Source organism: Thermobia domestica, chromosome 4 (genome assembly GCF_964235325.1).
Source record: "Thermobia domestica chromosome 4, izTheDome1.hap1.1, whole genome shotgun sequence".
Lineage (NCBI taxonomy): Eukaryota > Metazoa > Arthropoda > Insecta > Zygentoma > Lepismatidae > Thermobia > Thermobia domestica.
Window position 1 is genome coordinate 302733248 of NC_137457.1, and position 12413 is coordinate 302745660.

The 12413-nt window shown below is 36.7% G+C and overlaps 1 protein-coding gene across 1 annotated transcript in view; it reads right to left on the reverse strand.

The window, feature by feature from the left end:
• Positions 1–12413, reverse strand: part of LOC145683190 (platelet-activating factor acetylhydrolase-like) — a 74721-nt gene that overhangs the window by 18089 nt on the left and 44219 nt on the right. Inside the window, exons 5-6 of the mRNA XM_081754553.1 lie at positions 2633–2795; positions 600–726 (exon numbers count right to left, since the gene is read on the reverse strand). Of these exons, the coding sequence (XP_081610679.1) occupies positions 600–726; positions 2633–2795 (290 nt within the window). The remainder of the gene's footprint in view (positions 1–599; positions 727–2632; positions 2796–12413) is intronic.

Below are 12413 nucleotides of genomic sequence, written 5' to 3' on the forward strand. Positions count from 1 at the left end.
ATAAAACCTTTAGCTCACAACCTTAGGAAGAACGTCCAACGGTTTTAGTCTTAATCCTATACCTCCGTTGTACCTTATACCAAAGATAATACGAGTCCTTTTTAATGCATTTTACAAAGCACTAATTTATAAGTTTGTTTCCTTTTTGTCTTTACGTGACAAGAATTATTAACGTTTCTTGGTATTTCTACATTACGCAAAAATGATGAGAAACGACTGGAAGCTTTCAAAATGTGGGTGTGGAGAAGAATGGAGAGAATCAGCTGGGTCGAGCGGAAAACGAATGAGAGAATGTTAGAAATGGTAGAGGAGGAAAGAATAATTTTAGATTTTATTAAGAAGAGGAAGAGAAACTGGTTGGGACATTGGATAAGGAACTGTATCATGAGGGACGTTGTAGCTGGTATGGTGGCAGGAAAGAGAGGGAAGGAGCGAAGGAGACTACAATTAATGGAAGAAAAATTATACGTGAAGGTGAAGAGGTTCCTGCCAATAATGGCAGAATACCTATGATGATGATGATGATGATTATGATTGGTACTTCTCAGATCTAATGTAAAAATTATAGTAATAGCCTAGATAATTTTGGAGCAACTTACTTGTCGATTCCTAAGTATGTACTTATTCTTATCATTTCTACTGATATGCCAAAAATCCAGCCAATATTTGCGACGATTTCCATTTTCATCCGGACCTAAATAATATGTTGTACACGCAGTGTGGTCCCTAGAAAATAAATAAATAGGTTACATATCAAAAATGTCTGGGAGTTAGTTTTAAAATACGTTGAAAGAATAATTAATGAAATCAGATTTAAAAGTAAGTTAATGACGTCAAAGAAAACTAAAATAAAACCACTCTACTAGTGGCAAAAGAAGTTTGTAGTCCTGAATAGTAATGTGATGTTGAAAGTGACGTAAGTAAGATAAATGTGATAATCTGACGTAGTAGCTACTATTTGAAAAAAAAAATAATCAACTTTATGGTGTGGGGGGGGGGGCGCGGTGGCTCAGTGGTAGAGCGTTCACCTCCGGTACTAGGGGTTTTGGGTTCAAACCCTGCTCCCGCCAAGTGAACTTTGTGGTGGACAAACACCGTGTGCGTGGGTTTTCTCGGGGTTCTCCCGTTTCCTCCCACTTTCTTCATTCCACCGTTTCATTCATTACTCATTATCACCGTCTCCTTTAGCCTAACCGACATAATCGTGGGACGTAAAACTAAAAATTTCATTTCATTTTTTTCATGTTGTGTTGACGACACCGTTAATCTGTTGGTATTGCAATGTTAAACAGTGTTTTCCTGTCGATATTTGAATCGTATACAGTTACAGTGAGTCTGATAAACATGAAGGGATATCAGTTCATAAGTTACAAGAGCCTTTCAAGATAAATGCTCGACGAAAATTGGAGAGCTAAAAGATGAGGAAGATCAAAAGTACGCTGGGAAGAAACATATTTAGGACGTCTTACAGTACACCGTGAGCATAAAGTCTTGCCCTGATTATAAGAATTTATTACGGAATAACCGTTAGACAGTATAATTTAAATTCTGGTCCGTTACATAGGTTAGTATTACAAGTTTTTTTAAAGTCCAATAGATGGCACTAGTGCTACCCAAGAGTGACGCAGTACGTTACTTGGCACGCGCGGGTTAGTTGGCGAAATGGCATCGAAGCAGGAGAAAGCGCAATTCGTGCTGTGGTATCACAAAAACAAATCGTCCTATACTACAATACTAACCTATGTAACTGACCAGTATTTACATTATTATGTCAAACGGTTCTTTTGTAATCAGAGCGAGATTTTATGCTCACCCTGTATATACGAGGAGTGATCAGAAAGTAAGGTTACAATGCCTGCAGTGAAACACGTGTATATTATTTCATACAACCAATACAGCCAACATTAGTACATACATTGTATTATTTTTCGGCATAATCTTCATATCGATTGAGGCACTTGTCATATCGTGGGATAAGTTTGAAGATTCCCTCCTGGTAAAAATCCTGTCCTTGCGTGTTCAGTCACATTGTCACGAAGTGTTCCACCTCCTCATCTGAAGCGAAGCGACGACCTACTAGGTCCTCTTTTAAGTGGCGAACGCTTCCGAATAACATTCCCAATTCTGCCATCAGATGTCATAATATGGCCCTCCTGTTGTCCTAAAATCATCTCCTCCATGCGAGCTGTGTTCAAATCTGTTGATGCCGTGCTGGGTCAGCCATTGCGCTCCTCGTCGATAACGTTCACTCTTATCAGCCGCAAACTTTCGACACCATTCTGCGACATGCTGACGAGACATTACAGTCTCTCCGTAAACCTCTAGCAGCTGCCGGTGAATTTCAGCCGCGGTTACATGTTTCGCTCACAGAAATCGAATAACTGAGAGGACTTCTTCGCGAGACCAGTTTTCCAAACGAGTCGCCATTTTGTTTACGAACAACTAGCGCCGTAGGTATCGGGTGGCGGAAAATTTGCACAGTTGCCAACTCCATGTATTAAAATTACCGCACACTCCTCATTCGTTTATACCAGACGAAACTCCAGAAATACCGGCCTTGTAACCTTAGTTTCTGACCCTTGTTCGTATACTGACTAATTTCGAAAAAGTTGCTAGTTCAAATTGTAATTACCTATGTTCCACGCAAGCAACGATGTAACCTTTGGAAGCTAATTCCAGACAAATAGTAGAGTAAGCGTATCGACAAGCACCTAATCCATGAGAGAAGATCACAACAGGGAATTTCCCTCCTTCCTTTGGCTTTCCTTCCCACACAGCGGGAATTTTTATATGACCTTCAAATAAGACAAAAGATACAAAGTTATCACACAACAAAAATATCAAAATTACGACTCATTTTACAAAGAAAGGACATGAACCTGTCACCCAGACTTCCTACTCCATTCGATAAATATAACAAAGATATGTTCATGCACAAAAAAATTAGGTGCAATGGACAGCGGAGTAAGCCCTGGGGCCCATTAACCTTGTTAGTATATAGAAAATCGTAGACTCGCTGTGAAATAGCTATTGAATCAATACTGTTCATCGGAAAGTCATAATTTATAGTTCATTCTCTTCACCATGAAACAAGCTTTCCAGAGGTGCTATGTATTGGGGTCCATAACGTACTTGAACAGGTAAAATTGGGAGGATGTGGGGAAAATTTCCTCCAGAAATTGCTCCCATTAACTTTGGGCCCCCAGTCTAGAGTGGCCCCGGGTAAAAAGCACACAATCCAAATGCATATCGAAAATTATTATAGAGGATAATAAATGAGTGTACCAAGTTTTGCTTTAATAGACGGAATGGGTATAAGGGGAAAAGTTGTATACCAATACACTCTGTATATACGAAATCGAGCCTATAACCCAGCGTTTCCCAACCGGTGTGCCGCGGCACACTGGTGTGCCGCGAATGGGCCGCTGGTGTGCCGCGAGAAAATCGAAACAAATTATTAATTCTATACGAACCAAATTGCAAGACAGGGGAAAATGTATATTTATATTTCACATTACTATGAACCTCTACTATAAATCTACAATTTTAAATTTCATACTGTGTTACTTTTCTGTACATTTTTAATGTTGAAAAACGTATTTATCATTGTCATGACCATTATTACTTCTTTATTGTTGCAGACTATTTCGTAACTTGAAATTTTAACATATCATTCAATAAATTCAACAAAGCAAGCATGCATACAAATTACCTACATTTGTGTTTTAAAAGTGTAGGAAATTTGTTTATTTGTTCGTTATTTAGTGATCTTCCCTTTTAGTTAGAGGTTAGATACAGTTTTCGAAAGAGAAAGTGGATTTTTAAAAACCCGAGTCCTATATTTCATTGCTATTATTTTCTATTTTAAAATTAGAATGAAAAATAAGTATAATGATTTAGCACGGGGGAAAATCAGTGATCGAGCTTTCTTCTCTGTAAGAAGGAAATTAGTAATCACATTAAAATACCACGGTAATATATATATATATATATATATATATATATATATATATATATATATATATATATATATATGGGTGTGCCGCGAGAATTCAAGTTACACCTGTAGTGTGCCGCAAGTTGAAAAAGGTTGGGAAACGCTGCTATAACCTGATCTATAAAGAGAACATAATATAAAAAAATAAATGCAGTACTATTTATCCTGATATCAAGAATTGTACAGTCCGCAGCAAAAAAAAAACCTGCAACATAAGCATGTAAGATTGTTGTGAAACGACGAAATTCTTTACTCCAAAATAAGTGTGCAAGGGAGGACGCCGAGGTTTCTCCTGGAGTGGTTCGTGCCACTTAGACGTTATGTTGATTTCCTGCGCTATTAGGTGTAGTTTCACAATAAATTTACATGCTCATTGCTCATAAGGTTTTGCTTGCAGGTTTTTTTGCTGTGGACTGTACCACATTCTCTGTAGAATGAACCAAGTGTTTTTAGGTTTATTTTTCCCTAGAGGTTGCAAAATAGCTCTATTGTGAAGTTCTGTATTCTCTGAAGCTACACCAAAGGCGGTAGGAGTCAGTGTGCGAACTAAATGACATTTTAAAGGGGATAAAGTGCACATACGAGAAATTTAACATGGGGAAGTTTAAAACTTGTGGGAAATATCCAATTTTCCAGAGAGGAATTTCCCCCTTATCCTCTCTGGTAAGTCGAACACTGGTAGGAGTACACAATTAAATATAATGTAGATGCAGGTAAATACGCCATGTTAAGGGTGTTGGATTTTTTTTGCCTTATCCCATAATCGTGTCTGGTAAACAGACTCCCCTCTCACTCCTCCTTTCTTCTCTCCCATACTAAAATTAGCTAACAACATGAACGCAATTATAACATCAAACTAAACATGTATTAGTATCGATAAAATGAAATAACAAAACTGAGACGAAACAAGATTCACAAGTTAATTTAGGGAGAAACTTAAACACACACAATGAAATATTGAAACCAATGGATGTCTATTACACAGAGGTTCAAAAATGAGGCAGAGAGAGAGAGAGAGAAAGCGAAAGAAGAAGAAAAAGAAAAGGGAGAACAGATAAAAATGTGGAGTTTTAAATTTAGTAAGAAAAGAACCTAATATTATAAAGTTCCGTTACCAGAAATCCAACAGTAATATAACGTTTGTTTTTATATTTTTTTCAGGGCTTACAATATATGGAGGATGCTTGAAACATTCATTAAGTCTCTTTCATAAAGGATAGCATACTGAATTTCCAGTAGAACTGTAGATCTCACAGACACATCTGAGATAATGTCAAAAGTTTAACACACATGCTCTGTTTCCGCGTAGTTCGGTTTAAAATCGGTAATGTTCATTGGACGTACTACATTCTAATAAACCCAGTAAGTAGCGTAGGTCATATCTTCCATTCCAGACTACTAATGCAAAGTGAACAAAAAGGAAAAAAACGAAAAGAAAAAAGAAAGAGAGAAAGATAAAATTGAATGAGTGCTATTTTACTGGTAAATTTTTATCAGAAATATCCTATATTAAAAGTAAAAACCGTATCATAATGAAAAGTTACGAATGTTCAAATGTAAATTGGATGTTCTTTATAGATGTAGCAGACCTTGCATGTTTCAAATTTCAGCCTGAAAAAATCACATTGAATTATAGGATGAAAACAAATTTGTGTCGAACTAGTATAAATAAAATTTTGTTTTCAAATAACCAATGAGGTTGCCATTTTCTAGTCTTTTCCGAAGATTTATCCTTTCCGGACATCCAGCATCACTTTCATCTCTTGCGGATATAACGTTGTAATCTGCGCAGATAGAATGAACACGCTAGAGCTCAAACGGATCATAGTGTCAGTCGGATGATGTTGATTAGCTTATGGACCACCACTTGGTCGAGGATTCAAACTCCTAGTGACCCGGTAATTCGACTGAGACTCAGTAACCCAGATGGTAAAAAAGTTATTTTGCTTATTCCGTTGCGTTTAAACAGTATTTCTTTCAGAGATGACCAGGATTGGAGATGTTACGCCCAGAGCACGAAAAACTCGACGCTGAAGTTGCCAGTTAATTACATTCTCCACACCAGGTTTATCGTTATATTGCTCCGTTTTAACTTTGGAACACGCACACGCACATGAAGTGCATGTGTACGTGAGAGAGGGGGGAGAAGTGAAAGATGCAACGACAGGATAGGGAAACGCCAAAAAAGAGAGAGGGGCGGGGATGAATATAAATATGAAACATGCTTATCATTACAGTGTATGATGAAGAAAGCACACACTGTTTATTCGAATTCTCGCCATTGATGCTTTGTAAGTTCTCCAACAGAAGATAATATATGTTTGCAGCCATTATTTTATGCGAAAAAGTTATAGTATCTGGCGGGGAATCGAACCCAGATTTCCCGCGTGGAATTCTGGTACTTTACCACTATACCATCGTTTGCTTTACACAGACTTTGTTCAACAAATGCTGTAATATCTCTTTCTGAGAACGATAACACGAAAAGTGTTTACTGCAGATCAATGAAGTATTTCGAATATCCTGGTAAATCCCTTGCCCTTTCCCAACCAACATTCGTAAATCGTCTCTATCATGATAAAGGTGTTTGCTTCCACATTGTTAAACATTGCATGTCGAACATGAGAAATTGATTGTTCACTATCACTTTGTAAAAAACGCAACTTTGGCTTGAGCAGGATTTGAACCTATGCTGGACAGTTTTACTATAACAGATTTCAAATGATAAGCGGCATGGCCTTGAGTTGGCTTCACGCGGCGTCCAATTGGCTTTGAGCGGTGTTGACAATTCGCGACAAGCAGTCCTGCACGCTGACTTCTCGCGCTACTGCGTATCTTGACAATACCAGAGGCGCTTATTAGAAATATTGTATTAGCACATCAACTGCTCACTTTACGAAGTAGAGAAAAGAATTACGAACACATACGTAAAAACTACATCTTTTTATGTCAACTGGTTGTTATGATACACGCTTTGAAAGGTTTCCTTATAAAACAATTAGTAAAACGAGCGATGAGTCCCGCGTCTAATTTCCAGTGGATTTTTCTTCAATTTGGAAATATATCTCAACTTTTATTACAGAATAATCATGGGTGTAACCAGCAGGTTGTTCTAGGGGAACATTACTTTCAGGGGGAGGAAAGCTTTTCACACCTTTAAAAGAGAACAAATGATCTCTTTCAGAATATGAAAGCATTTTAACTCACCATACATACTATACACATGTTATATTTTCACGATGCTACCTTATCAGAAGACGGATGTTGACAGTACTGAGTTGAAAACCGGACTGTAGATGAATCAATAACCTATTCATAAGAAAGCAAATGCTGTTTATAGCAGTCTGTTTATCTGACTTTGTATTTATATGTGTTAAAACAGTAAAGGAAAAAAACTCGAAAAATATCAACTCAGATATTATTATGCAATAATCTAATAGAGAGTTCATACGGTGTGTTCCCAGTTAGGGAAATGAGAATATAAAGCATATGGTTAATTTTAGTTGTTTTAATTAGGTACAGAAACCGTATTGATGATGTTTGATTTTTTAAAAAATTTTCATTTTTTATTATAAACGTCCCTCATTTGCATTAACTATTAAATAAGTTTATTAAACACATACCACGAAACTCATTTTGGAGTTGGAAATAGTTTGGAAAGACAGGGCCCCCTTTTCTCCCGTGGCTACACGCCTTTGGAATCTGATTCATTTATATATATATATATATATATATATATATATATATATATATATATATATATATATATGTATAAAATGTGCCTAACATCGTAAGAACAAAGTATGGGAAGTTCGTAATATTGTTTTGAAATTTACTTCGGGATAAATTCTTCCTTACTCGACAGAAAAAACGCAGTATGTTTTTTTTCTTTCTTCACGTTTCACTACCTTACATATATGCGACCATTTATTCCCTCTTTCCTCCTCCAGCAGGGATTCAAAAGCACCAGGCGTCTGAATGGTGTCGTAAATTATCGTAACCCAAAACAAACTCGATCATATGGACTTGCTAAGGAATCAGACGGATTGTTTTTGTGTGACCTAGACCAAGCCCAAGAATGTTATTTGCTATGAAAACTGAGAAGGAAACAAAGGTACTAGTTGTGTAGGAACGTAAGTTCTCTTCTAGCATAAACAGAATTCATCAGTGTCTAGGTTACTTTCTTTTGTGGTAGTTCGTTTCTTCTCCAAAATTATAGTTGACAATGTCTTTAAGCAAACCGAGTACAAGTGCGGAGCCTTCTTTAAAAAAAAAAAAAAAAAAAAAAAAAAGATAAATAAAGTGCTACGAAATCAGTCTCGAAGAATTATTTTTGTGTTTACATTTTTTTTAGTCCATGATAATAAATTTATAAGACTCAGATTCAGACAATGACGAAATATTAACTGACATAGACGATAGTGAAAGTAGTGTTGAAGACGAGTGTTTAGCAAACCCACTGGAAAAGTTAATAGGTAAGTAATTTAATTGCTATATATACTTCTAGGATGCACAGTCAAAATTCTTGAATTTGCTGGAATAGTATATTTACATTGCGAATAATGTTGCAAATGTATGTGTCATAATCTCAACTGGAGGAAGAGCGAGAAGGGAAAGGGGAGTCCGAAATCCGGCAACACCGCGCGGAATATCGCACAGCATTGGCTACTGCCCGTGATGCTTTACATCTGAAATACACAGTAATCGTAATTCCTTTACGTTGGTTTCATAGGTTGACTTTACGACATCAATTGGTTTCAATTTTTCATTGTGTGTGTTTCAGTTTCTCCCTAAATTAACTTGTGAATCTTGTTTTGTCTCAAGTTTTGTAATTTCATTTTATCGATACTAATACACGTGTAGTTTGAAATTAGAATTGCGTTCATGTAGTTAGCTAATTTTAGTATGAGAGAGAAGAAAGGAGGAGACAGAGAGGGAGTCTGTTTACCAGTCACGATTATGGGATAAGAAGGTGTATATTGGGTGGCCTAGCTGCACGGCGTTAGCTGTCGCAATTTTTTGATGCGGAGTGTACCCAAGGTAAAAGAAAAAATCTTACGAAGTGGCGTATTTACCAACACGTGCAAGTAATTACGCCAAATGTAAGATACTACTAGAAACCTGTATTGACCCTTGCAACTGCTTACATCGTCTGTATTATACGAACTCAAATATTATTTCACAATATCGCTGAAGCAAAACATTAAATAACCAAAGTGCAAGATGAAGATAAAAAAATAAAATGTAAAAACGATAATCTCCAAAACTGAAATGAAGTTAAAAACTGAAAAGTTTTAGACTATAAGAAGATATACAAACAATGTCACTGTACTGTAACTTTAAAACACTACATCTATAAATATATAACAGAACATGTGGGACAAATGGAAACATCTGTGTCTTTTGCAGTCAGTCATGCACAAGCCCTGGCGTATATTTGCTGCAACATGCTTGATATTGATTTACCCATGGAATCAAAAATGCTGAAATTACACTTACAAAACAAAGTGTTCCTAGACGGACGCGAAATAAGGCGTACATTGCTGTAAACAATCGGCAATGTTCTGAGTTAGTACGGTACTAATAACGGATTCTTACATCTATTGAAATAATAACGTCCTTCCACAGAACCTTCCGAAGCAAACAACAGTGCACGGCGGGGCGGTCTCAGCGCTCTCTCCCTGAGTATTCGTCAAATTGGACTTGTCCAAGACCGTGGCACATATTGGAGGCGCATTTTTAGCGGATTTCATCGGAAACATCCCAGCACTGAACACTTGGAGTATTTAGCTGCACTGGTGTATATACCTGCAATTACCTTACCTTGAAAAATACTAGGAAGTATACGGATAGGAGGTAGCCCTATATCCGTAAAACAAGGGAGAAGATATGGTATGACACACTAAGAACGGAATAGAGAACAAAAGGGCATGGGTGTGAGTGTTGGTGGATAACATGGGTTTATCCCTATACAACTGTAGCACGATTGCTGTTCAAAATGTTTACTTCATTCTACAGAGAATGTGGTACAAATCTTTATATATATATGTAGTACTGCGTTTATATTTTTTATATTATGTTCTCTTTATAGGCCAGGTCATAGGTTCGGTTTCGTATGTACAGACCATATTGATATACAACCTTTCCCCTCATAACTATTCCATCTACTAAAACAAAACTAGGTACACTCATTTCTTATCATCTATAGTATTTTTCGAGATACATTTGGGTTGTGTACTTTTACCCGGGGCCACTTTACAGGGGCTCAAATTTAATGGGAGGGATTTCTGGAAGTAAAATTTCCCGACATTCCCCCGATTTTACCTGTTCAAGTATGTTATGGACCCCAATACATGGCACCTCTGGAAAGTTTGTTTTGTGCTGAAGAGAATGAACTATAAACTATGACTTTCCAATGAACAGTGTTGATGCAATAGCTATTTAATTGCGAATCTACGATTTTCTTTATACTAACAAAGCTAATGGGCCTCAGGAACTTACTCCGTTGTCCATGGCACCTAATTTTTTGTGCATGAACTTATCTTTGTTATGTTTATCGAATGGACTAGGTTTGATTCGGATGTCCGGAAAACATGTTCACGTCCGTTCCTGGTTAAATTATTAACAAAGATCAAATATTTCCGTACTAAGAACATGGAAAATAGCCAGGCAATTACTAATTTATGATTCAAAAAATAGACACTACAAGTTTGAAATAATAGACACTTGAAATAATGAAATTAACATTCAATTGTCTCCAAAAACCTGACATTAAGTAATGCTATTGTCCAAATGAATCAAAAGTGGAAACATACCTGGTTGGTGCTAACATCTTAAGAACGGGCCGCGGTGCCTCAGTGATAGAGCGTTCACCTCTTGTGTATGGAATCCCTAGTTCGATCCCAGCTAACGCCAATTGAACTTTGTGGTGGACAAACACCGTGCGCGTGAGTTTCCTCGGGGTTCTCCCGTTTCCTACTCCTTTCTTCGTTCCACTATTTCATTCATTTCTCATCATCACCTTTTTCTTTAGCTTAGCCGACATAACAGTGGGAGATAAAACTAAAGGATTTCATTTCTTAAAAAAAATAAAATAAAATAAAATAAATAAAAAATATTTTAGTTACGTAGCTAGTACTCCAACACTATACGGAGCTTGACGGTTTATGCGTGCATCACTTTTCCCAGAATGAAAAAAACTTTCATATGGTGTTATGTGCATGATGTACGTGGAAAGGAAAATTGGGAATAATTTGAGAATTTTCCCTTTGGTGTGGCACCAGTTAACTCGACAAAGCATAATCAACTTGAAAAATATTAAGAGAGTATAGGTAATGTGTGTGCCAAATTTCATTGCGATATGTTCAATAAGATGGGGAAAAGAACGGCATAATTACTTTGGAAGATATATCATCAGAGAATCGAGTTCTTATTCTATTGGTATTACCCACGCAAATCATTCAATATATCCAACAGAATTATCTTTCGCTTACATAAATAACACAACATCAGCTTCTCAAAACCACATTCTCTGTCACCTAAAAGCAACTCTCGTTGGGAGCAGAACCCAGCATGGGAAAAGATCTGAATATAGGAAGGAAAGGGGAAAAAGGGAAAAGAGTATACGGTTGATTTTTTTCAATATTTCTATAGCCATAAAAAAATCCTCTATGCTAGAGCTCTTGATGGGCTTCCTTTAACTATAATGCTCGCAAGAAGTCGTGATGCTTGACCTAGATCTATCAAATTTTAGCATCAAATAAAACGCGCGGGTGTATCCTAGTCGTCAACCCCATGCTTGAAATTTTATCAGTATCGCATCTCGCGCTTTACGGAGAATATTTCCGGGGCGATACAGTGTTGTCGGATTGCCGCTAAGTTTCGTTTTGCTTATATTTGTTATCGTTGCTTTAAATGTTTGTTATTATTATTATTGTTAAAAGTTTAATTCAAATAATAGTTTTTATAAGTGCTGCTTATTTATTATTTTATTTTATTTTTTTATTTATTTATTTTTATTTTATTTTATTTTATTTTATTTTATTTTTTTCTTTTTGTCGCTCGTTCACTATGTCGTCTAAATTTGGCAACATTGTTCGTATACTTCTGTTTTTCACGTTTTCTTTTCAAGTGTGCGTTCAGAACGCAGCTTCACGAATTTTACCGAATTCTTCCGATGTATCAAACATGAGGCAAAGCAGTTCTCTGATTGGTCGTCGAGTCGTCGCGGTCACTACAAACCATACCGAGTGCCAGTGAGCCACCATGCAACCATTAGATCCCTATAGAGCGAATGCGGTAAGAAAGAGCGAGAAAATGATTTTTGATACGAATTCACCGTCCCAAGAATAGCTTCCTTTTCCACTCTTATTCTTCTATGGGAAGCGGAAGTAGTAGATATATTTTATTTCCGGTT